We start from the raw sequence: 27,790 nt of genomic DNA on the forward strand, positions 1-27,790 counted from the left end.
ACTGGTAAGTCAAACCACATCAAAACTAAAAACTTCTGGGGCGCCTGGGTGGCTCAGTCGGTTAAGCGTCTGTCTTTGGCTCAGGTCATGATCTCAGAGTCCTGGGATCAAGCCCCACGTTGGGCTTTCTGCTCAGCGGGGAGTCTGCTTCTCTCTCTCCTTCTGCCTGCTGCTCCCCCTGCTTGTGCTCTCTCTCTCAAATAAATAAATAAAATCTTTAAAAAAAAAACCTAAAAACATAACGCAGACCAGAAGTCTCCGTAAGAGGATAAAATAAGGTACAGATTATAAGAAAAGATGTGCAAATCAAAGAACTCTCAAAACTCAACAGTAAAAGCCAATAATCAAACTAGAAACTGAGCAAATGACATTTCATGGAAGAGGATATGCAGATGGCAAATAAGCACGTGAAAAGATGTGTAACATCATTAGCCATTCATGAAATGCAAATGAGGACATCAGGACACTTATAAAAATGACTTAAAAATAGTGACAATACCAAATGTTGGTGAGGATGCAGAGAAACTGGAATGCTCATATACGCTGGTGGGAATGTAAAATGGCACAGCCACTCTGGAAAACAGTTTGGCAGTTTCTTAAGAAACTGCAACCACCATACAAGCCGGCAAGTGCACTCCCGGGCATTGATCCCAGAAAAGTGAAAACTTATGTTCACACAAAAACCTGTGCACGAATGTTCATAGCAGCTTCTTTTGTAATACCAAAACCTGGAACCAGTCCAGATGTCCTTCAATGGATGACTGGAGAAGCAAAGGTGGTACATCCCAAAAGGTTATATACTGTATGATTTCAAGGCCAGAACATTCTTGAAATGACAAAACTCTAGAAATGGAGAACAGATGTGGCTACAAAAGGGCAACATGAGGGATCCTTGCGGTGAGGGAATGTTCTGTACCTTGATCATATTAACGTCAATATTTGGGTTGCAGTGTTGTGTTATAGTTTTGCAACATGTCACTGGGATATAAAGATTTATAAGAAATAATATGTTTGCTCACCCAAATGACCCAAATTATAGTACTCAGATATATTTGGACTTCATCCACAGTTCCCTGAAAACACTTCAGAGCCATAAAGGTGAAATGGGTGTCTTGCTGTTAATGAAAGTGACTTTTGGACCCCACCGAAGGGCAAGGCCTGGTTGCCAGGGGAACCAACCATGTCACTATAGGGTTGAAACTTTCAGCCCTGCCCCCTGACCTTGGGGGAGGGGAGAAGCTGAAGGTTGAATTAGCCAATGGCCAATGACTTAGTCAATCCTGACTATGTCATAAAGCCCCCCAAAAACCCCAAAAGGACAGGGTTTTTTGGTCCTTTTTTTTTTTTTTTTTTTTTTGGAAAGCTTTCATGCTTGGGGAACCAGAATGCTTCCATGTGCCACCAAGCCGGGATCCAAGCTCCATGACAACAGAAGCTCCTTTGTTCAGGACCTCCCCCTGTGTGTGTCTTCATCTGGCTATCAATTCATATCCTTTAATAAACTGCCAAATGTAACTGTTTCCCTGAGTTCTGTGAGCTGCTCTAGCAAATTAATCAAACAAAGTTCTTTGTCCTTGGAACCTGCAATTTGTAGCTGGTCGGTGAGAAGCAAAGGTGACAGCCTAGGGTAGTGAGTGGTGTCTGAAGTGGGAGCAGGATTGAACCCTTAACCTGTGGAATTGGATGCTATCTTCAGATAGCGTGAGAACCGCTTGCTGTGTGTGGGGGAAGCCCCTCCTCCCACATTGGAATTGGGTCTGGGAACCCTAAAAGAGTTACCACTGAGGGAAGCTGGGTAAAGAGAACTCAGGAACTCTCTGTATCATTTCTCACAATTGCATGTGAACCTACAATTATCTCAGTAAACTTCTAAATTAAAAAAAAAAAAAAAAGGAAATACACACAGGAAAAACCTTTGGGCTTACTTCTGTCCAGGAGCTATAATCATGTCACTGGTTGCAAAGGAATCTGTCATAAAAGAAAAGCTCAGTTGTTTTCTCAAAGCTAACTAGGTCAAACAATAAACTAATAATAGCAAGTTATTTAGCAAGCTATAAACCAAAAAGGTGTAAAAACTTGGCAGCTGAATTTTTTTTCCTACTTCTCCACACCTCAGAAGACTGTCTAGGCCGTAGTGATCGAAGTAGAAATAACATTGTTTCAACAAATGATAGAATATTTGAGACAAGGAAGGGTCCCCAGTGTCTTGAGAATCCACGATACTCCATAAAGGGTCGTGTGAGTATCTGCCGGGAGGATTGAGGAAACAAAGGGTTGAGGATAAGACCCTTATGAGAAGGGAGTACTGAGATACTAGATTTTTAAAAAATATTAACATTTAATCTGCCCACCTGGTGTACAAGACACAGTCCGAATAGACACTGGCACAATTTTAACCCAGTAATTCGTGAAAAAGAACTATTTCTGTTGAGAAAAAAAGGTAGCATTTCCTTGTAAGCACTGAAAGAAAATTAAGAGAAAATGTAAAGGTACTAAGCTCAGGAAATGGAACAAATCACTCTTAAAACACCTCCCCCTCCCCAATTAAACAAGCAAATCACCCTAAAGCCAGTCGATGGAAAAAAAAAAAAAAACCAACCAACCAACCAAGCCAGCACATCTATAAGTGAATAAAAATGAGTCCCCTTTAACATCTAAAAAGCTCTATAATATATACAGTAATCAATAGTTTAAAAGCCACGCGATTTTAAATTGCTATCAGTATTTGCCGCAAAGAACCACGCACAGAAATATCGAGCAACCGTTTTGCCGTTAGTGTATTATTTTCTAAGTTCACCATTGAATTATGGAGGTACAGTTTAACTGATAGGTATTTTCAGTACTGGAAGCCTCCTCTCGACAGAGCAAGCAGCAGCGTGTTGGACTAGCAGTTCGTAGCAGTTCGTAGCAGTTCGTAGCAGTTCGTAGCAGTTCGTAGCAGTTCGTATGCGGCAAGCGATGGCAGGGCTGAGCAGGTGTTGTCTATGCGCCGAATGACTGGGTTTGCAGTTCGTCACTTGTAGGGCCTTCATCCGATTCTTCTGCGGCAGTGTTGTCTTCGTTGTTGTCACCATGTACAGTTTCTTCGTTGTCATCCTTGTCTTTCTCTTGCTGAAGGTCTTTGGAGATCAGTTGTCTTGCCAGCTTGAGGTTCAGGCCTTCGTTGTAATGTAGCTTCCTTTTCATTTCGAACTGCCGCTGCTTTTCTTGCTTGTCGAGAAGGATCTTGCTGCTGTGTGCCCTGTCACTCTCCGGCTCTCCCAACTGGCAGTTCAACTCCAAGGTACCACTGGCGGCGAATTTCTTGGCTAAGATGTCCGGGGTCATGGCTTCCTTTGCTTCAAAATCATTTACGGGATCTTCTCCATCGTCTTGCGGGCTGAAATAGGGGCTGCTGGGCTCGTTGATCTTCATTAAGTCGTAGTCTCTGTAGGCTGTACGGTGTGTTGCCAGGATGTTGGATTCGTCCCATTTCTGGGACTTCTTTCTATGGACCTCTTGGATTGTTCCTCCCGACTGCTGGGCAGAGCTAGCCACCGAGGAAGTGGTGGAGCTCTTGTTCTTCAGTATCCCCTTGATGGGCCGGTGTGAGGCGGTGGAGGCCGCCATGACTGCCTGGGGAGCCAAGGGCCGCCGCGGGAGGGTTGGGCCGCCGCAGCCGCCTGCCCGCCCTCCAGGCTGAAGCGGCAGCACGGTCTGTTCTGGGCACTGGTTGCAACGGCCTAAGAGCTTCACCAGGGTCCAACGTCACAAAAGGACACTGCAGACGACGCCACAGAGGCGGCCGCTGCCGTCATGGCCGCCGTCATGGCCACCGTCATGGCCGCCGTCACTGCCTCCCGGCCCATGCTGGCTGTTTTTGTTTTAAGGAGTAATACGCCAAATATCCCTGCGTTACACACGAAACAGGGAAGCGCTGTTTTGCGAATTTCTATATAGCCTGTTTGCGTACCAGAGGCTATGTAAAATGTATGTCTTACTGTGGGTCCCGGTCAAAAATCTGAGTCACTACTTTGGTTGGAAAGATTGAAGGTGTAGGTGCTACAAGGTGATTACCTTCTGCTCCTACCTTCTGTCGCCATGCACACTTCCCTCTCCCCTACCTACTTGCACACACACAAAACCCCTGGTCTTCTTCTCACGCTCCGCCTCTTGGTTAATGGCCCCAATATCCAGTCACTTACACCAGCTGGGCACCTGGCATCGTCGCCCGCGCCTCACTCTCCAATCCAGCCCTCAGGCACTGGCCTAAATATTTCGAGAAGCTCTCCAATTCTCTCTCCCACCACCACCCTGTTTCAAGTCATCACCGCCTCTTGTGGGGACTACAGCCACAGCCTTTGAACTGCACCCCCCCCCCATAACCCCTCCTGCTGCCTTCCAACCTCTTATCCACCCTCTAGCCAGAGCGGCTTTTCAAAAACACCCATCAAATCTTGTCACATCTCTCTTTCAAACCCCTTAACAGCTGCCCATTTTCTGTAACAAAAAGACCCAAATCCAGAAGAGGCCAAAAAAGGCAGCTCTCTGAACTGCTCGGACATATATCTGGAGCATTCTTCCCCTGAAGTCTCCCCACCCTACCTCCACCTTTCAATTCTGGCTTTTCCGTGCCAAGAACATCCATTTCCCTTCCTGTCCCAGAGGTCTTTTCAGTTTTCAGCTCAATCATTATTGCCTTATTTGGGCCTGTTTCCCCGGACCCCAGGGCAGGGAGGCCTTCCTGTGCTCTCATGGCCTCTCTTCCTCTCCTTGGCAGTTGCGACTGTGCACACAGATGGTAACTCCAAGAGAGGAAGGAAGATGTCTTTTGCTGACCATCGTCTCTAGCTCTATATCTTCACAACATGATGCTGTACCTGGCACATAGTAGGTATTACAAAAATATTAAGTGAATAATAAATGAGAGGTGATGGGGAACTGGAAGAACGAGATGTGTGAATAGAGAAAAGAGGACTCCAGAGCCTTTACAATGAGTTACAATTTGTCCAATCAGTCACGTGGGGGGGGGGGGGGACCAAACCAAAAACCCGTATGTGGAATTTGGAAGCTGTTATAGGAGTGACTTTGGAACATTTTGTCCTTCACAGGCCTCATATTTCACAGGCAGTGACATTCTTCTAAAAAACAAAAAGGAAATTAAGATCCAGTTTCACATTCTCCCCTCCAGGTAGCATTCACAAGATTTTTTTTTTCCCTTCTGATAACATTTTGCTTCCTCTTCTCTCCCTCAAGGTCTTTCTGCATTTTCGAAACACAAAAGCAAAAGCATGAAAGAACCATAAAACTTTTACAAGGGTCTTAAGCACCTTGAGTTCGAGTTGTCCTGTATTCTCCAAAGTCCTACTAACTTCAGGAACTCTGCAATCACTTTAAAGCTGTGTTATTCATCTTAGAAAAAGAATTTCCTGATACCATACTCTTTGGAAAAAAAAAAAAGCTGTATTCTGTGGTGAGGGCTTTCAGGGATTCAAAAGCTGATATTCAAGGCTATTGGAAAACCCTCTGGTATGTGAGGGGAGGAAAAAAACAATCTTCATTATTCAGAACTACTCCAGGCTACCCTTTTAAAAAGCCTAACTGCAAGGCAACACAGAGCAGCACAAATGTGGTTAGTCCTCCTGGCTGGTAGTCACAGTGGGTCTGTGGTGTTTAGTTGTCAACAGGATGTTAAAGGGAGATGCTGATTCCAGTGCATCAGAATTTTGCTTTTGTCCGCACACGGCACCCACCCCCACATACTGTGATCTGAATACACAAGCTGCTCAATATATAATGAGTCAGCGATCCGGTCGTTCTTGCACTTTCTGAAATTCATCTTTCAGTAGCACAAAGGCAGTTCATGCTGGGCCAGGAGCACTGTGATTGTGACCTATTACATGGGCCACAAACAACATAGTTTAAGGAAGGAAACAGCCAGGCCTGACAGATTTCAGTGGTACGTTATGTAAAAGTACTCCTTTTTCACCCACCATTCGCTCGTTATCTGCTTAATTAAAGAAAGGCACCCTAAGGAAAACCCAAGTTTTGAGTTCTTGTCATCAAACTAAAAATTCTCAATCTCAGCAACGCTACCACAAGCTTGAGTTAGAAAAGATCAGCAGGCTTTTCAATATTCCTCTGTCTTTACCCCACTCACTCGTTATTGCCCTAGGACAAGAGCTAAGCAGGTATGTCTGAGGCTCCTTCACACGCGCGCACACACACACACACACACACACACACACACACTCCAGAGCTAACTAAAACTTTCCCAGTCAATGATACATTATATGAGATTTAGATACACTCCTAGAAAGTCCTTTCAACACATATTTAGCGACCATCCACTGTATTTCCAAGAGCAGAACTTTCATTTCAAATTCACAAAAAGCAAAGTGGTGTTTTGGTGGTCTTCCATGGGTTAATGTTTAATAAATACATCTAAATATCCATGCGGTTCTATCATCACAGTTTTAAAAAAACATTTAAAAAATATTACTGATATTTAAAATCTCATTTGAACCCTCTGATGTTTGCACAGGATCAGAGTATTCTGCAGAGCACTGATGGACTCCACAGCTTTGTTTCTTCCCCGAGAATAACCTTTTCCACGGAGACATTCTCGAAGCGTTGTAAGTATGGGGTTGGTTTGAAGGGAGAACCAAGCCGGAACAAAGAAATTCTCAACTAAAGGTGGAAACACCTAAGAAACCAAGAGTTCCCACCAACAAGGCAGGTATCCCAGATGTCCCACTGGTTGCCATTAGTGAGAGATTAGTAAAACTCTGAGAAGGCGGTGGGCTATTTTGGGACCAATCATGCTACTGGAAGTGGGGGTTAATACTAGTTTATCCACGTGGTATCTGAAGTCATGCATCAGTTTATCCAAGAATTATCCACAGTACTCGGAGAATTATGTTAGATACTGTGGGGTATGAAAACAAATGTGCTCTTTGGTTTTGAATCTCTATGTCTTGCCCAATTTCTCTCTCTCTCATATTCCAAACCCAGGTTTCTGACATTCTACTAAAAATCCATTTCTTAGATTGGGTTCCCTTACAAACCAACCCTGAGACAAGGATTCGAGCGCAAGTAGTCTATACTTCGGAAGAGATTTGCAGAAAACATTGATAGGGGAGTGGGAAAGTCAGACAGGGGAGCGCAGGAGACAAAGGGCGCATCACCAAAGCAGTCCCTCCTGTGGGCAACTCGAGCTTAATCCTGCTGCGAAACTGGGAGTCAATGAGGAAGAGCGACCCCCATGGCTCACCTCCACCTCATGGGTGAGGGTGCTCGAGTATATTTACGCATCAACTGCTGTCATCTTTACTTAAGAGGGGCATTAACTCCCTGCACGTTGGATTCCTGCTGGAGCACTGGGAGTGGATGGCCAGTGTGTTGCTTCATCCTCTTGTTGGCTTCCTCCCATCCCTTTTCACAAACCTTCTCCTGCTGTCCTGCTCCCTGGGCTCACAGTCCGAAAGGAAAGTCTCTCTCTCCAGATCTGCTTTTACAGGCAGAACCCAGACTAAGACAAGGATTGTGCATTTTATCTTCAGTTCCCCCACACCTAACACATACTTGACACCTGTCCAAACTCTGGCACATGCCCGTGTTTCTGTAAAGTAGGTGAATGAACTGAGGAAAGTGGACAAAAACCTTTTGAAAGGAGGAGTCTGACAGTATGGGCAGATCTAGAGAGGTTTGGTGAGGTGACACTTTTCTATCTTTCTCATTAAAAGTTTGAAAACAGTAGAACTTTTCTTTTCCAAATGAAATATTACATAGAACTCCAGAATAACGACTGGTAACATTGGAACTAGAAAGCAATGGAGTCGGTCTGAGTGAAGAGGGGACGCCAGAGTTATCATCACTTGGCACCTCAGAGGTGGTTCCTGAGGCATCACCGGGACCTGAGGAAGGAGGCCGATTTGAAAACCACCGTGAAGGTGAGTTGTTGCCCAAAGCATGAGTGTTTGGTTATCCCACGTGTTGCTTTTCTGAGTGGTCACTTGTCTTGAGGAGATTTTCTACTGCAGTGATTGACAATCATAGTCATTGAGAGCAGGTCATAAAGGAGACAGGACATCACTGAAAATGTCTGATGTAACACAGTAAACATCAACTTAGCCCCCCCCCCCCCAAGGGGATAATCTAGTTCGGGAATATTAAATGAAGAGAAAGATCATCAGTGGGCATGTCTGCCAGGAGTTATATAGAAAGTAGAGTCAAAGATATCAGAAAACAGGCCTTTGCAGGGATCGGCTGAAGAGTTTGTAAGAGAGAAGTGTTCTTCCCGTTCCCTAAAGGACGCTAAGACATTTCATTGGAAAATGAAAGGTGGTTCCTCTTCTTACTCTTGACCCTGCTTGGTCAGGGAAGGAGCTATTGATAAAATAGAACATGGTTTTACCAATCAATTATTTTCATATATACACATAAAATTAGATTCCAGAAAGTATTATTTTGGCTTAGATGGAAATCCTGAAAGTTGTATCAGCCAAATTCAGGAGGCAGAGATGGGAAGGGGGTTTGGATCTAAACTTGAGGAGAAAGGGGCACCTGGGTGGCTCAATCGGTTAAGCGTCTGCCTTCAGCTCAGGTCATGATCCCAGGGTCCTGGGATCAAGCCCCGCATCAGACTCCCTGCTCAGCGGGGAGCGTGCTTCTCCCCCTCCTTCCCGCTTGTGCTCTCTCTCACTATTTCTGTCTCTCTCAAATAAATAAATAAAACATTTTTTGAAAAATAAATAAACTTGGGGAGGTATCTGATTTGGATAAGAGACATGTGCTGGAACCCCTGACTCCCACCACTTCAAGAAAGGGTGTGTAGCAAATGGGAAAGTGCACTGCCACAGCAGTCCCAGAGGACTCGTTGCCTAGTGGAGAAGATTGAGGATCAAAAAGGTATGGTGGCTTGTTCAGGATCACACAGACAGTTAGTGGCACAGCTTGCACTAAAAATCCAGGTCTTCTGGGACCACTATGGCAGTGCACTTGCCCACTTGCTACACACATCTTCTAGAAGTGGTGGGAGTCGGGGTCCCTGCAAGTGTCTCACATCCAAATCAGATACCTCCCCAAGTTTAGATCCAACCCCTTCTTATCTCTGCTTCCTTGGCCTGCACCATTCTCCAGTAGCACTGGCACTTGGAAAGAACAAAAGAAACAGCAAAACCACCATTTCAGAAGGATTAAAATCCTGAACCTTGTGTCCTCTGGGTAGCAGCTAAAATATGAGGTGCAAGCTCAGCTTGAGGCACAAGTGGAAAAGTTTTTTGGGCAAGGAATCAATAGGCCAGCTGACCAAGTTTTCTAGTTCTGGATGAACCATAGTCAAATTAGAAAAGCAATAATGTGATCCCAGGCAGCAAAATTCAATTTTGCCAACAACACTGAGATTCCTTGAGGCAGCCCTTTAAAGATGACATTATAGACAGGATTATTTCCCATGTGTACAAATATGGCTGGGGAGAAAAACACACACATGGAGATATAACCCGATGTGTGATCCATTCTATTCGGGAAACAAATTTTCTTGTTATTATATATCTATATTTTTTAGAAAGAGCATTATAAAAACAGCAAGAGAGGGTAATAGAAAAAGAAATGAAACGCTGCAAGTCTTTTTTATGATGTTTTGTACGCAAAAAGAAAAATAACTCACAGAATCGTCAGATTTCTTAGAAGCTGCAGTAAATATATTGTTAGCATCCCCATGACTCCCTAACAAGATGCCGTCTGCAGGGAGGTGGGGCAGGAAAGCTGTCACCGAATCCCAGTCAATGATTTATAGTATTTGTGACTACCACATGGAAAGATTGTCAGCTGGCAATTTATTCTGGCTGATGTAACCCGACAGAATCTTCTTCCTTTCTGACAACCAGTCCAGTAAGTAAGGTTAACACATTTCAGCTCTAATAGAAGTAAACCTAGCAGTGAAGTTTGGTTCCATCTTAGTCATGCCTATGTGTTGGTTGTGTTTAAACAAAGCCAGCAAAACAGTTAATGGCAGCCATGAAGACACTGACAAGAAGGCGGGAGTCAAAGAGAGTAGAACAGTGGTTGTCCAACCTCAGCGTGCAGCAGAACTCCCTAGAGGGCTTGTTAAGACACAGAGTACTAAGCCCCTCCCCCAGGGCTTCTGATTCTGTAGGTTTGGGACAGAAACAATCTGAGAATTTGCATTTCTAGCAAGTTCCCAAGTGATGCGGATGGTGTTGGTCCAGGGGCTACATGGAAAACCAGTGGAGTAGAACATGGTCCTGCCCCATCTGGCAGGTGACTAGGACAAATCCAGGTCCACAGCTGGAACCCTGTGCTCTACTCTTTGGAAAGATGAGCAAGTACAAAGGAAAGTACGGAGGGAGGGGGAATTCATTCTGCCATGAAGGCCTTGTACAGTGGGTGTTTTTTGAACTAAGCACTGAAGTGAAGAAGGGCCAGGGAAGGAGACTGCAGGCAGAAGAAGGTGGTCTGTGGCAGATGATGAGTGCAAAGGGTCTTTGAGGGACAGATCCATAACATACTGCAACAGTATGATGGCTACTCCCTTTATAACTATATATAAAAATGGCCCATTGCTCTTTGTTTAATCAAACATTCACACGGACTACTTGAGTGAATTGCACATGTAGAAAGAAAAGTAGGAAGAGGAGTTGGCAGGGTGGTTCCCTGGCATTCCCTGTAGCTGATTCTCTATTGTTTGCACTTGCTCAGTACAAACCAGAGTCACATGACTAACTATTCCTCAAAGGCAGAGTCCATTTCTCTTAGCTGGTTAGTTTTCCCCAGGGAATTGTCATTGTAACAGGTTACATCGACCCATAGATACTTGATCGGATAGTGGGTTGGTGGTATTTTAGGCATCTGATAGTGGTTGCAGGGTATTCTTTTGGACAGTGCAACTTTATTGGAACTCTTGAAATCTCGTCTCGCAGATGGTCGCCTGCAGGTTAGGCTGGCCATATTCGTCCAAGCAGGCTTCATCCAACAGCCAATCTCAGTAGTTCTCACGGCCCAGTTTTCACAAGGACTCCAATTAGAGCTCAATGGAAAGCACCTCACACGTAGAGATCCTGTTTTTAATGTCCTATGTGTCTTCTATAGCTCCTAATGCACACAGTAAGGGCTTGATAATGCTTTTGTTAATAAACAGCAGGGATCAGTGTAAGCAGGTCCATCAGAAAGCCATTGTTTGGAGCTGTTCCAGCTGATGGCTGCCTTCACCCTAATAGAAAATCCTCCAGCAGTAGATGGACACAACTCTTCAAAGGGATTAGCTCCCACCCCAGTGTAAAATGGTCACTTCAGATAATTGTGCTCAAAATAATACACTTTGTTATCAGGTTTTTTTGAGAAATATGCACTTAACAAAAGATAAAACAGAATATTGCTTCATGGCTCAGGCAATACATCTCTGTCTCCATTGTTTGTTTAAGTCTTATTAGGGTCAGTTGTGACCTGAATTGTTCCATTTTCCATTTCTCTGTGCCATTATACTTCCAAACATTTCAAAAAATAAAGTCCCCTTTTTTCATTTTATTTTTTTATGGGCAAGTATTGAGTATGACAAGGCCTGTCATCACCTAATGAGAAATGGCTCTTGGGCCACTTATAACTATTATTAGGATGACGTTTTTCCCCTCTGAGTACCAACAGGAAACTGAGATGCATGGCTTTAAAAAACAATACAAAACATTGACGGACCAAAGAGAAGACAATAGCCAAAGCAAAATAGAAGAATCAGATTTACGAATTTAGGCTTGGACTGGTAACATTTTCGAAGACATCTTGAAATTTTTCCTTTAGAGAAAAACAGAGAAAAGCAAAGGGACACGAGGAAAGTGAGATCTGGTATATCATGAGGTTTATTACTTTTCAGTAGGCTTCTTGAGTTAGTGACCCAATATTCTGACAAAGAAAAAAGTCCCTCCCATTGTCTGCTCATCAAGGAACCTGTAGCGGAGAAAGTCATTTTCAGATCGGTACTGAACTACAAGATGAAAATCATTAGTATGACATACATGCATACATAATGCATTGCTGCAAAATTGATACTGGGTATCACAGTGCAGACATGAAGTAATGTATTAGAAAACCACCAGAAAGTATTGAATACTTACAAACACCGTTTTTCTTTTTTGACAGCATAATGAAAAGTTTCAAAGCACTCTTGTCTTTCAAATTATAGTACCATTTTGTTTTTATGGTTTCATTTCCCAATAGATCTTTAGATATGTGCCAACAGTCATGGGGATGAGGATGGGTATGAAGACGAAATCACAAACTCAAAACTGTCGCAACTAATGCCTGGAATCTGGAAAGTCAGAGCAGATGCCTGAGTTATGAATTGCAATTTTGTGTGGAAACAATCTGTCAGCAACACAGGGCCGAGTAGCAACTGTTCTTTAGAAAATAGCTTGTCTCCTTTGGTAGCATGGCTATGCTTGAAGGATAAAAGGTCGTCAAAAGGTCATCTGAAATTCTGGAGGCATGGAAGCAGGGATACAAGGCTAGATGTCATTGCAGGTGAGGATGTCATACTCAGTCCTGTCATTTTTACCTAGGTTTCCCAAATCTCTGACTTGGAAGGAGTTCAAGATGTATCTAGGCCAGTACTTCTCAACATTAACGTGCTCATGAAACATCTGAAGATCTTGTTAAAATGCAGATTTTGACTCAGCAGGTCTGGGGTGGGGCCTGAGATTCTGCAAATCTAACAAGCTCCCAGGTAAGGCCAATGCTGCTGGTCTGTGGAGCACATTTTGAGTAGCAAGGTCTAAGACCAGTTTTACTTGTTGTTTGTTTGTTTGTTTGTTTGTTTGTTTTTTAACCTATAGTTTTTAGACATATAGTGTTCTGTAATTATGTCACAGGTGATTTGTTACCAATGCTAGTTAATCACCAGGTCTCTTCCACTCTAACTGTATATCTATGCATATTTCTATCTCTCTCTCTAGTTATAGCTGTATCTATGAATCAAAGTAATTTAAGATTATCCCCATAATATTACTCTCCTTGACATTGTTGGGGAGCAAAAATTTTCCTCTACGCTTTAGGATTCTTTTGGCTGGACTAACAATTACGTTGACATGAGACAGATTAACAGGAGAAAATAAGATTTAATTACATACATATGGTGGCTCCAGAAGAATATGAGGCCCCAGGCAGTCAGGCAATTGAGGCTTATATGTTGTCCAGAGCTAAGGGGGCTGAAGTCTGGAACTTCAAAGGGAATAAAGATATTTCACAGGAAGATGAAAAATAGTAAATGTTTGGTTAACAAATGTTTCCTGGGTCATACAGAAGCAATGAGACATAGAGGAATTTTAACAGGCTGTACTAGGTTCTTCTCTGTCTACCACACCTAGTTTCTACTATACTCTAGTTATCTATGGTGATAGCTCCCTCTCTGGAACAGGTCCTCTATCTGAATTCTTTTAAGCAATTAGAAGGAAGGCCAAAGGTTCTTCCTAAGCTTTCCATTTCTTAAAAGTAATCAGCCTGAAATAATCCACATGCCAAGGAGACACGTTTTGGGGTGGCAAATCTTGCTTCACTACCACATCTAGCTTCTGACACACTATTCTTAGTAGAAGAGAAAAAGGTAGATTTCTGCCAGGGAATTACACATAGGCCTGGTTATGCCTTTGGGAACGTGTTACACAGGGAATGTCAACTGCCATGAGTGGAGGAAAGATTGAGAATTGCTAATCTAGTTCAATCTCTCAACTGATGATTTGAAAAGCAGGTCACATCAGCTCCTAAATAAATATGTATTGAATTTTAAAAAATTTACACAAAGAATACATCTCCATTTAACAGATTTAAACAGTGAATATCTATGGAAAGGAAGAAGCAATCAACTCCTGTATTCCCTCCAACCCTGTGTTAACTGTTTGTTGTGCGTACTTCCTGATGAACTTTTTAGACTTACATAAACATAGTTTTTAATAAAGTATATAAATTGCTCTGCAACCTGCTGTTATTATTTAATATTTTGGAAACAATGTTTTAATCAGCTTAAAAATAATTTTCCTGGTCTTTAATTCTGCTTTTGTGACTCACAAACTACTTTTATTAAGCAGAAAATGAATACCAATCAACATGTATGCCCAGGACACTAGAATGTAAGTTCTATGAATTCCAAGATCTTTGTCTGGATCAGATGTATCTCCACTTCCTACAAAGGAGCCAGATACATAGTAAGCACCTGATAAATATGTATTTAATGAGTCCACATCAGCTAGACAGAGTGAGGGCAACTAGGAGATGGGTGGGGAGATCAGGATAGATTGTCAAGGGAAGGGGCTGAGGTATGCCCTATATCTATTAAATGTTGGTCCTTGACACCATCCAGTAAGAATCAACATAGTAGTTGGGCAAATTGTGCCTGTGTCTAAATTTTGTTTAACGGCTGAGCACATAATGAAATGGTTTTTCTTCATCCTAGCAATGTGATAAAATGGATATGTACTTTATTTGCCTTTTTAATGTATTAAAATTACCTTATGGAGTTTAGTTGATTAAAAAAAAAACTAAAGAACACTATGTAATTGATCAAATTCTAATTTGTGATTTGCTGATAATTCTCTTCTCTGATCTATAGGTAGATACTTATGTAAAGGCTTTTCAAGCTTCAGAAAATGTTCATTTATTAAACAAATATTTCCATCCTTAGCACCAGGACCAAGGGGCTATGTATGTTTATAGATCTTGGTGTGAGGGCAGGATGGAGGGAATAGCAATATAATAAGGATCCTCATGCTTAGCCCAATACCATCCCTTTGAACGCTGGAAACCTTCACAGCCACTTGATAATTATCATACTCAACCTCCAAGTAAAAGAAAGCTGGGTATTCATTTTGTGAATCAGGAGCAGAAGAGGCTTAGCCAAAATATTTTGTACCCTGCTGAGAACTCTCAAGTGCACTCTTCCATGGCCTTTGGCTCCATCTGGGGACAAAAAATTACCAAGTCATGTGATTTTCAGATGATCTAAGACATCTAGAATTTTGAAGTTGTTATGCAAAGAGGAAAACAAAGACTCTTTGCTTCAGGGGAATTAGTTATAAAGATTCACTCGAGCTTTGAACTTGTTTGTATGCAATTCTACACCTTTTAAGATGCAAATCATTTTGCCAGATAAACCAGAGGAGCTCTGTTGAAAAAATACTGTGGACTTTGGCAGTTTAATAAAAGGTCCATTTTCAAAACCTTGCCTTATATAGTGTGGGTCATGTCAGGTGATCTCATTTTGATGCTACTTGAAGTTAATAAAGGGGTGATAACTTCTGACAAAGGGTGTTACAATTTAATATAGTAAACAGTTTAGGGATGGAGGAGGCCAGATCCTATCCTTATTTCTGTAGCTTAGAATCTTTGTGAACTGAAAGAAATTACTTAACCACTGTGAGCCTTGGTTTCCCCATGTACAAACAAAATAAATGCTAGTATCTTCTTGATAGGGTTGTTAGAAAAAAAATCAACAGAGATATCGTGCGGAACATTGGCTCAGTGCCTGGCACTCAGTACGTGGTCAACAAGGTTAACTAGGATCATTGCTAATAAGAATAAAACATACATTGGGATGCCTGGGTGGCTCAGTTGGTTAGGTATCTATCTGCCTTTGGCTCCGGTCATGATCCCAGGGTCCTGGAATTGAGTCCCGCATCAGGCTCCTTGTTCAGCGGGGAGACTGCTTCTCCCTCTGCCTGCCACTTCCCCTGCTTTTTCTCTCTGTCTGACAAATAAATGAATAAAATCTTTTTTAAAAAAAGAATAAAACATACATTCTAAGCATGAGAGTATTTGTGTTAGTTTGTTTTACTAGAAATTCCTCCTGCTGCTCTATTGGAGAAAGATCTAGCCAACACGTGGACTCAGCTTCCTGCTCTTATTCGGCCAGCATTATAGTTTGCTTTTAAACTTTTGTTTTGGCTGGATCTTGAGTGTCAGAAAACTCAGAAGAGAAGAACACAGGAGAAAGAATATTACTTTAAAGTTGCACTTCCTTGCAATCTAGCCTTGAACCTATTTGGCCAGACCATCCAGAGTGGTGCTGATGACATCTCCTGCCCTCTTACTGGCTCAAGAAGAGCTGTCAGGAATTGATCGCCTTGTTCCACTTTAACAAGCCCATTTCGAGTCATTATGGTTTCTTCGTTAAGTACTTCTGAAACGCATATTCTTTAATTGACAGATTATTTCAGCTCCTTCGGAGCCATTGCCATCTATTATGCTGAGCGGTCTTAGTATTCAACTGTTGTTAAATTAATATGTATATATGTAGTAGAAACGGACATGAGGACAAGTTACTATGCCAAGGCTTGTGATAGAAAAGCAAATATTTCAAATCCATGGCATGGCATTTTTTAATGCATGTTTTAGCAGTCATAAGTTTGCATCTCCTGAAAATAACGTGAACTGTGAGTCTTGCTATTGTCCCCCAAACATATATTAGTCCTTCGTTACTATAGGTATTGTAGGAGAGAAATGAATTTCTGTCCCTTCTAACATCCATTCTCTAGGCAGGAACCAAAGTGATACCTTTCAGTAAATCAGATCATGTTATTCCCTTGCTCAAAAGGCTTTATTGTCTTTCCATTGGATCTAGAAAAAGAATCCAAATTCCTTCCTCAACAGGTGGTGTATTGTTGGGGCCCTGATTCCTCCTTTCTCTCTGTCTTCATCTTCCACTGTCTCCCCTCTATCGCTGTCTTTCTTCTGTTTCTCTAAATGCAGTTTGCTTCAGCCTTGGGAACTTTGCATTTGTTCTTCTCGCTGTTTACAGAGCGCTCTGTCCTTAATCTTTTGCATTCAAGGCTTTATTTAATGTCTCACCCCAAAGGCCACTTCATTTAAGCCTCCCTTGACACCCACACTAAATTAACACCCTCACCATCGAAACACTCTCTACCCTTTTGTCTGTTATTACTATTAGTATTAGTATTAAATACAGCAGTCATCACCACCCAAAATTATGTTCATCTCTGTTTTCTCATTTGCTATCTGTGCTTTCGCACTAGGATGAAGGCAGGACCTAATGCATCTTACTCACTGATATATCCCCAGTGCCTGAATCAGTACCAGGCACAGACCAGGCGCTCAATAAATATTTGAATGAATCTTATGGTGAAGCCTCAGAGAGGTGGTATGTCTCTCTTCGGTGCCTGATAAAGTGTGTTATTTCCTAAAGGCAGGTTCTCATCCAAGCTCTGACTTGACTTAGCTGTGTCATACAAAGTATCCACATTGTTGAGCTGTACTTGATTCATCATTAAAATAAGGAGAAGAATGTAGCAGGGTCTTTCAAACTAGAAGCAAAAAATTAGTAATGGATACTCTCTATTTTTAACATTTCAAAAAGATTGATGAAAATCTGACATTTGATCCATATTATATTTGTAGTGAGCAAATACAATATCAATTTTTTGGCTTTGTCTAGAATTCTATTAGTTCAGAATAATTAGCAGTTTTATGTCTTTTATTAAATCAAGGATAATTTAATTCTTCAGTAAAAAATTTTCAAATGGAAAAATAAAAGGATGGGTTTTGGGGGCTAAACAGGCATTAGAGAAAATGAGCTCTAAGTGTCTTATCAGCTTCAAAATTCTGTGATTCTTACTACATCATTCAGAATCCCTAGCTGTGAGCAACAGTCCATCCTAGCCAGTTACTGCAGAAGGGGATTTAATAAAGAATGGCAGGTACCCTACAGACTGTCCAAGGCAGCAAGTAGCAAAGACTAGACACACCCTGGGACTGCAAAAATAATGGTACTCTAATTCTATTATTGTCAGCTGAATTTTTACACAGACTTTCTTGGTTAAAGCTCATACATTATTTATGTTGATAGGTAATACTAAATTTATACCCACAAATCATACGACCAGCAATGAAGGGAGAGGAAGCCCTTTCCCTCACATCCTTGCCAAGTGCCAGGGCGTTAGTGGATTGTTGGCCATCCATCTATTTGAGGCCATGTTGAGACATCTTACTCCTCTCTGCGTGGACCTCTTCACAACCATTTGTTCTCCTAGACTTTGTGCCATTTTGGGAAGCCAAACAGATATTACAGGTATAAATCCCTTTGTCCCTTGGTCCTCCAGCTTCCAGTGAGGTATTTCCAACTCCTCAGGACACCAACTCAAAAAGGAAGGCTCAGAATTATTTCTCTCTCTTGGAATACAGGCCTCTGGGCTCCTTGCTTCCCCTCTGTCTCTCCTACTTCCCACCATCCCAAGAATATTTTTCCAGTCCAAGCAGGAGTGGTGCTCTATTGTCACTCGTGTGATTCTTCCAAACATTGTCTATGCCCCAGGTCAGCTCTAATTAAAACAGAAGTCACAATATGGTGGCCAAGAGGTCAAATTTGACCACAGATTAATTTTATTTGTCTGGGTAGTATTTTTAAAAGAAATTAACTGAAAGCTTTTAAGTAGGCCAAATACTTTTTGACCCAGAAAACGTTTTGAAACAAACAAAAAACCAAATAAAAACCCTACGTAAATGTTTAAAAGTGTTTTGTTCCACCTCTTTGTTGTCTGTGACCAATTGGCAATTGCTGGAACTTTCTTCAAAGCTCAATGCTAGACCCTTTTCTCTTTTCCTCTTTATTCTGCCCCTAGCCCATCTCATTCATGGTCAAGGCTCTAATCCCCATCTATATGCAGTGATTCTCAAATTTATATCTCTGACACAGACCTTTGATTTTCAGCCTCTTATCTGGCATCTCTACTTCTGCATCTTGAATATTTTCAAGCTCAACAATTTCAAAGCCAAATTTATGATTCCTTTCTCCTTGGTCTTCTTCCATTATGCTGTATTTCAGCAGATGGTACCATAGTCCTGCTGGTAGTACAAAATCATGCACAAGAAAACAAAGGAACAAACCACAAAAGCTGGAGTCACCTTGACCTCTTTCTCTTCTTCATTCCCTGTATCTTACCTATCAAGTCCGACTATTGCCAACTCTTTTATATACTTACAAAGCATAATGAGTCTGTCCATTTACCTCCATTTCTACCATGACCTCTCCAGTCTAAGCTACCACCATCTCTTGCTTGAACAGTCTCCTAAGTGATCTCCTTGCACCCATTTCTTTCCCTCTAATTAGTTCCCCACCACGGATCCTGAGTGAACTTTTCAAAATACAAATCTGATCATGTTAGCCAAGCCTCCTCTTCCCCGATCACCTCAAACAGCAGAAAAACTTTCTGTAATTCTTAAGATGAAGATTACAATCTTCACAGGGTCTACACAGCCTTGTATGGTCTGGCCCCTGATTTTCCTATCACATATTGTGTCATGATGCTCCTAGATTTCCCTGCTCTAATCATACTGGCCTCCTGGTTCATCCACTAACCATATTCTCTCCTTTAAGACTTTAGCAATCCTCTCCACCCCTAATCCCACTCCCAAGCTGGATAACTCTTTTTTTCTCCTTCAAATCTCACCTCAAGTAACACTTCCTCATGGAGACTTTCTCCAACTCCCCAGACGACCTCAGATCCCCAAGGTATATGTGTCATAATGCCATGTATTTTCTTTCAAAGCTGGGTGGACATTTGTCTTTTGTTTTTCTTTTGGCCTGCCACTGGCCTGACTTCTTAGTTTGGAAAATTCCCTGTTGTGGATGTTCTGGAGTCACCGTATTTAGGAACAAATTCAACTGACTCTTGGTAAGCATACAACACAACTGATGGGGAGAGAAAGAGCACAGGAAATCAAGAGAGAGGTCTTAAATATGCAGTGTGCCATGAGCACCTGTCAGAATGCTGAACCGTGGGACTGGAGATCCCTACCAGACATCTACTGTTTGTGAACTCACTTGAATAAGGTCTCTATATTAGTTTCCTATTGCTGCTGTAATAAATGATTACTAACTTGATGGCTCACAACAACACACATTTATTCTCTCACAATTCTGGGGGTCAGAAATAGGACATCAGTATCACTGAGCTGAAATCAGGGCGGCTGCAGAGCCACACTCTCTCCATATCTAGGGGAGTATCTGTTTCCTGCCTTTTCTTCTAGAACTTGCATTCCTTGGTTCAGGAACCCTGGCTCCAAGATCAAAACCAGCAGTGTAGAATCCTGTTTCAGTCCTCACATCTGTGCTCTTCTATAGTAATGTCTCCCTCGGCCTCCCTTTTATAGGAAATGACATTACATTGGGCTCACCTAGATAATGCAGGATAATCTCCCCATCTCTAAGATCCTTAATCACATTTACAAAGTCCCTTTTGCAATGTATGGTCACATCTTGGGCCATTATCCAACATTAGACTTTTAGCTTCAAGAGGGCAAGACTTGCATCTATTTATGTTCATTGTTGTGTTTGGCAGACCATTTGACCCCTAGTAGAAACCTAGAAAATATCTTCTAATGAGTAGATACGATTCAGCATCTTTTTGAAGGATTATTAAGTCCGTGTGGCTTCCTTTTGAAAAATTTATTGTATAGTTTTGTGTTGGCATTTCAGTTGAGCACTTCAAACTTTCATTTACTAATCCTTCATAGAATAAGTGCATACGGAGTGTTAACGTTACTTAATATGAGTACTATATGTTTAACGGGTATCCGATAAATGATTTATATAAATTTAGGGTTATAAAATAATTTGTCCTTTTATTTCACAGAAGAGAGAACAGAGTACTAGGAAACAGAAAATGATTTGCTTAAGAGTAGACTGTGAAAATGAGGTCTAGTTAGGATTTGAACCAAGAAGGTGTTCATTACACCAAAGGCGATCTTGTAGTATGTTGACATCCTTCCTATTGCTTACATGTTGTGAGACTAAAAGGAAGTTACTTTTTCTTTCCATGCTTTAGTTACATGTTCTATATAATGAAAGCAGTATTTGCCTTTCATGTTTGTGATAAGGATTAAGTTACACAATGCATGTAAGTACATCTAAGACACCAACAAATGTCACTAACTCTTGTTCTTTTCTTCAATTGTGGATGGCAGATTTAGCCATCTGAATGCATTTCGTATTTGTGACTTTCTTTCTAGACTAGAACAGCTAATTTACCCTGAAAACCCAAGTTTCGAATAATTCAAAGCTAACAGACATAAAAGGTAAAGATTTAGCAGCTTGATTTTTGCCTTTAAGTATTTGTCAAGAAAAGCATCTTAGGGAGTTTAATCCTACCTTTGTCCCTTGAGATAGGAAATCATAATTCTATAATACAGAGTAAATGTCTTAGTGCAGAAATGAATCATAAAAATGATAGTCTAGAGATTTCTGTCAGAAGGCCCCTTAATCTTACTCAACACAACACAGAAGGAAAGAAAAGATCATGAACCTTGAGTGACATAACAAAACTTGTCACATTCACAGGAAGCTAAAACAGGAAAATAAGGAGGTCCTGGTGACATTCATCATAGGCAAAAAAGAAAGAAAAAAAATAAAGAGAAGAGTCTTTTTTGCAAAAAGTTAGAGCCTTGGGCACTAGGAGGCTTGTGCAAGGATGTTCACTGTTGCATTGTTTATAAAATTTTAAAAAAACCTGGGAAGAGTAACATCCAACGTGGATGATTATGTTAGGGTTAAGGTAATTCTCATTTCTACGATGTATTTTTATCTCTGTGGAAGGTTTTAGAGATTTTTTCTTTAGTCTCATTATTTGAAGATCTCACAGTGTCTTTAAATTTCACACAGTATATCTTTAAATTAGACCTTCCAATTAAAGAATCACCACTTTTCTCAGGTTTTGGAAAGTTCCCTATTTCTTCACTAATACTCTCCTCTGGACTTCCTTCCATATGTATTTGTGAGACATATAGATGATTTTCTGTATCTCTAATATTTTCCCTTATAATTTTTTTCACTTTGTCTTTTGGGGGTCAATATTCTGGGAAATTTTCTGAATTGAATCTAGCAACCTTTAATCGAAGCTCCAGTAATCATATTTTTAATTTCAAAGAGGTCTTTATTGATCTGGGATCATTTCTCTACCATTGCATCCTCTTCTTGTTTTCTGCATGCAATAATGCCACAAATCACTTTATGCACTCTCCTTTTAAGTTTCCAACTGCTTCTAGAATTATCTCCATTTCTCTAGAAGGCTTGTTCTCTATATTAATTTTTTTTCATTCATGTAAGGTGTTCCCCCAGATATCTAAAGATCCTTGGCTTTTAATGCAAATACAAGAATTGGCATTTACAGGAAGGCTAACTGCAGTGGTTAATTTTAACAGTCAACTTGCCTGGGCCAAGAGGTACCCAGATATTCGGTCAAACATTATTCTGAGTGTGTCCTTGAGGAAGTTTCTGGATGAGGTTAATGTTTGAATCCATAGGCTAAGTAAGGCATAGTGCCCTCCTTAATGGGGATGGGCCTCATTCAAAGTCCTGAATAAAACAAGGCTAGATAAGAGGGAACTCCTTTTGCCTGACTGTTTGAGTTGGGACATTGGTATTTTTTCCCCAGCCCTTAAGCTCAGACTGAAACACTGGCTATTCTTGGGCCTTGAACCCACCAGCTTTTGAACTGGAACTTACACCATTGGCTCTTCTGGTTCTCAGGCCTTCAAACTCAGACTGGAACTACATATCAGCTTTCCTGGGTCTCCAGCTGGCTGACTGCAGACCTTGGGACTTTTCAGCCTCCATAACCACATGAGCCAATTCCTTACAATAAATCTCTTTAAATTTATATCTAACATATATTTTATATATTTGCAAAAAAAGGTCTTGGTCATTTTATTAGTCAGGGTTCTCCGGAGAAATAGAAAAAAAAAAAAATATATATATATATATATATATATGTGGTATGTATGTGGTATCCTACTGTTATATATATTAACCAATTGTTAACAAAAATCTGTTGAGATATGTGTATGTGCATGAATGTGTGTTTATCTATATCTCCAATATGATATTGGTTATTGTTAACAATTGGTTAATTTATATAACAATAGGATATCCTATACGTATATCCTATCGGTTCTGTTTCTCTGGAGAACCCTGACTAATACACTGACCCAGAACCTTCTGCAAGTGGCTGGTGTTTGTCAGCTGTGGACTTCACATTAAAGCAATCAGGTGCGATGCAGTCAGGGAGGTGACTATCATGCTGGGATTTCCCAAATTCCAGAATGGGGAGGCTGTGTTCTGGGGCACCCTAATCCATCACAGATGCCCAAATTTACCCCATATATTTTTCTTTCTTTTATTTAGATATCCCCTCTCCTTTATACATTGAGAGATGGGGAATGTACAATAACATCTTATATGCTGTTTTGCATGCCTGTAGTGGAGAGAGACTCAGGAAGCCAACAATTACATGTACAGATCCTGCTTTTATCACCACTTCTTATTCCTGCACCTGTCATGCGTGCTAGCTTCCATGCTGAATTCCTTTCCAGATTTTTTCCAAGTCAGTTATTCCCCCTCCCTATCCACTGCAACCCATCCCTGTGTATATAGTCTAGACTTTCGTTTTCTCCTCTTCGCTCCATGTGTTATAATCTTTCTATTCTCTTTCTGTATTCTAGACAGTTGTTGATATCCCTCATCTGATAATGACTCGCACTCCCATTTTTTTCATTCTTATGGGTTCATCCCCTTTTCAGTAGCTTTGCTATTATTTTAATAGGGTTTCTTGAGAGAGAAGGAAAAAACACATATATGGTCATTTGCCATCTATAGCAAAATAAGGGCTTTAGAAGTGTTTTGAGTTATAGAAGAAGAATGTTGAAAGGAGGGAATTCTTTTGATTATTCTTACTCTGTAGTAATACTTCTTTTCTTTTTTTACTCAAAACTAGCATGCATCCTATATGACTTCTAATAGTCCCGTAGTAAGCTAAAACTAGACATTTTAAGGCCATTCATATAGATGTGAGTGTGTGTGTGTGTGTGTGTACATATGAATGTGTGATTGTTTCTTGGTACAGTATTGGAAGTTCATCAAGGCTTCTATGAATGGGGGATTAGCTTGCAGCAAAAACTCTAAAAATAGAAATAGTAGATAAATAGATAGATGATAGATAGACGATAGATAGATAGATAGATAGATGATAGATAGATAGATAGATAGATAGATAGATGATAGATAAGACTTGAGATGAATCTGATCTCTGAGCTCGGGGGTAAGATGGGGGTAGAGGTTAGTTTAAAGCAGGAAAGGAAAATAATGGTCTTGGTTATATAGCAACAATATTATCCTGGCCTTAGGGTACAAGTTGACAATACTACAAAGGGCTAAATACTAATGTTTATTCCAAGACGTTGCCTATGAGGCATGAAGATAGATGGGAGGAAAGTCGGGAAGAAAAGCGGTATCATTTCTGTTTTTTTTTTTTTTTTTAAAGATTTTATTTGTTTATTTGACAGAGATAGAGACAGCCAGCGAGAGAGGGAACACAAGCAGGGGGAGTGGGAGAGGAAGAAGCAGGCTCCTAGGGGAGGAGCCTGATGTGGGGCTCGATCCCATAACGCCGGGATCACGCCCTGAGCCGAAGGCAGACGCTTAACCGCTGTGCCACCCAGGCGCCCCTCATTTCTGATCCTATGATCAAACACTTCTTGGCTGATTCAGGTGTCATCAAAAACTGCTTCTCTTCTTCATTTTCCCTGCTGGCCAGTAACAAACATGGTATTGTGGTCTTCCTTTCTCTGTACTAGCATTTACTGGCCTCCTTGATCTTGGCATGTCCTTCTGAAAATCATCCTAAACCATTAAAAAAGTATTTGAGTATGTGGGTCTTCCCTATCAGGATGGTTATTTAAAATAGCTCTGTTTACAACTGAAACCACATTTCCAAACAAAATGAGGCCTTGGTTTATGCATGAAACAATACTACACTTGAAGAGATCTCTGGTCCCTTCTAGAAAAGGAGAATAAATATCTTACCCTTGGGGTCATGGTCTGAGAGGCCAAAGTTAGCCTTTCTTTACAGATTACATAAATTTCTTGGATTTTTTAGTTGAAAAGGTCCTTAAGTACTCATTTCACAGGTGGAAAAGCTGATACCCAGAGACATAGTTATTTACCAAGGTCAAATGTTTAGTCTGTCAAAGACCGGGGTCTAAAATCCTTGCCTTCTATTATATTCAGTTCTTCTTCCATAAAAATCAGAATCATGCTAACAGCCAAATGTACAGACACAGCTACATAATTCCAAGTTTGCATGTTGTTGGTTTCCAGCCCTCTTGGGAGCCTTCTGGATGTAATCTGAAACTGATCCCCATAGGCAGAGGGCAAGGAGAAACCAAAGAAAGAGGCAAGTCATACCAAGCTTGGTAGGTGGCAGTTTTAATACGCAAAGGGAACTTAAACACAAGGCTTGTCTTGGGCTGCAGCAAGATGAATGGATCCCCACACCAGTTCACCAAATCTTAAAAAGTTTATAAAGAGGCCTTAACTGGGTTCAGTCAAGAATACTGTGCAGGTATTCTCAACACTACATCACTATCTCAAGGCTCTGTTCTTGGAGCAGCCTCTGGGAGAAAGAAGGCAAGTGGAACCCATAGTCCCAGGGCAGGGGAAGGAGTGAGGAGCCTCTGATTGCCTGGGTCCACCTTGCGGGTCAACTGGTGGTCACATCTTTTCAATGACCTTCCCCAACACATGTATTCTTATAGATCTCCAAGGTCTATATGACTATTGCCATGCCCATTTGACAGACAAGAAAGATGAAGCAAAGAGATGGTAGATAACTTATCCGAGGTCACACAGTCAGCAGGTTGCAGACCTAGGGTTCAAAATCAAGCAATCTGGCTCCAGAATCTATATGCTTCGCTATTACACTCTTCTGCCTCTCTACATGGTGAGGGTCTCCTTTTGGTGGCTATATTTCTAAAATGAGACTCTTCTCACTGACTTCGGGTGTGATAAATAGTATAAATAACACTCTAGGCACAGAAGTACTTTACCTGAGGCTCTGTCAATGAGGAATTGAGCAAGAAAACCCAGAAACTTGGATAAGAAAATGACAGAGGAGAGAAATTAGGAAGACTTCCCATTTGAACATAAATGTAAGCTGCAGAGACACTGGGGCACAGCTGAGACATTGCCATTGGAAAATGAAATGATCAAATATGGCCAGAGTTACCTAGAGTTGCAGAAGCTTTTTGTATGCTTTCCTCACTAGGCATTTTGCCAGTTGCTCTTTAAAAAGCAGGTCATGTCTTCCACTGTTCTTTCAGACCCTGTACATAGTAATATAAACTGGAACTGAGAAATATACATCACTGGAAAACCTGGCCTTGCAGGCTCAGATGAAGAAGCTGGCTTCAGCGCTCCTTGTAACTAGAGGCCCATGCAGGACCCTGGGGCTGTAAGGCCATGTAGTGCACCCTCGTCAGGGAAACCAACACTCAGCACCTGAAACCTTTACAAACAGTAACTGTATCAGTTATCTACTGCCGCATAACAAACCACCCCAGCACTTCATGGCTTGAAAGTACTGTTTATTACTTCTCATGATTCCATGGGTGAGTTGGCCAGTTCTTATGCTGATTTTGCTGGAATCACTTATGCAGCTGTATTGAACAGAGGGGGCAGGTGGGGTCTGAGTTCTGTTAGAACGGCTGGGAGAGCTGGACGTCTCCATGTGGTTTTTCATCTCAGACTTTTTGCGGCATGATTGTCTTGGGTTTCCAAGACAGCATAAGAAGGAGCAGTAAGACTTCACAGGGCCTTAGTCCAGAGCTTGTATAGCATCACTTCTGGCACGTTCTATCAGCCCAAGCAACTTATAAGGCCCATCTTCATATAAGATTAGAGTAGAATGCTCAACTCCATGAATTCAAGATAGTATAATTCATTGGGGGCTATTTTGTAGCAATCTAACACTCAGGATTTTTTAAAGCCAGACCAGGGCATCTGGGTGGCTCAGTTGGTTAAGCGTCTGCCTTTGGCTCAGGTCATGATCCCAGGGTCCTGAGATGGAGTCCTGCATCAGTCTCCCTGCTCAGCAGGGAGTCTGCTTCTCCCTCTACCCTCCCCCCTGCTCATGCTCTCTCTCTCTCTCACTCTCTCTCTCAAATAAATAAAATCTTTTCAAAATTAATTAATTAACTAATTAATTAATTAAAGCCAGACCATTCTTTCTTTTACATGATTGGCTGGGCTAACAGCGGCTTAGGCAAGAGGAGAAAGCATTCAGTACTGAGCTCCCCTTTCAGAAAAAGGCATCATGCCAAAGGAAATGTAAGAAACGTGGTTATTTATTGAGTCTTTCATTATTTAAGTGATTTTCATGGCATGTGAGTGACTATGACATAGTCATAGCCTTATGGGTGGGCCAGAGTAGATTTTATCTCAGGATATAGTGGAGGATTTCTGGCTTAAAGTAGGTTAGGACTGAGAGAAGGGAAGGAGGTTGTACAGAATAGTGTTGCCACAGGCTGTCATACCTTAAAGTCAGGGTTAACAAAATAAATACCCATGTAGAAAAGAGGGAGGGGACTACCATGAAAGTACTCATTAAGGCTTTGTTTCCCCCTTCAGCGTGCTCAGTGACAAAGCTGGCAACAGTTTCCAGTGATAGAAGGTTGGTCCTTCCCAGTCCTTTACTAAGATATGCTGCCAAGGAGGTAACATAGTAAGGAGTGAGTGTGTGTGTGTGTGTGTGTGTGTGTGTGTGTGTGTGTGTGGTGTGTTCTGGGGGAAGGGTGGCAAGAGATCTTCTGGGACAGATGTTCCAAAAGGGCATACATAACTGTATGGTGACTAACATAATATAATAAAAAATCATTATTAAAAAAAAAAAAAAGGGTATACATATTTCCATCAGATCATCTTAAAATGTAATCTTGCAAAAACCTTAATAAACTTCTACTTTTGTAG

General features: G+C 41.3%; 1 protein-coding gene across 1 annotated transcript; it reads right to left on the reverse strand.

The window, feature by feature from the left end:
• Window positions 1-2,753: 2,753 nt before the first annotated feature.
• Window positions 2,754-27,664, reverse strand: PPP1R2C (PPP1R2C family member C). The gene has a single exon (XM_044389372.3). It carries the CDS (start codon window positions 3,607-3,609, stop codon window positions 2,983-2,985), a length of 627 nt encoding a protein of 208 aa, XP_044245307.1. The 5' UTR covers window positions 3,610-27,664; the 3' UTR covers window positions 2,754-2,982.
• Between the last annotated feature and the right edge of the window lie 126 nt (window positions 27,665-27,790).

The sequence above is a fragment of the Ursus arctos genome, chromosome X, assembly GCF_023065955.2.
Source record: "Ursus arctos isolate Adak ecotype North America chromosome X, UrsArc2.0, whole genome shotgun sequence".
Taxonomy (NCBI): domain Eukaryota; kingdom Metazoa; phylum Chordata; class Mammalia; order Carnivora; family Ursidae; genus Ursus; species Ursus arctos.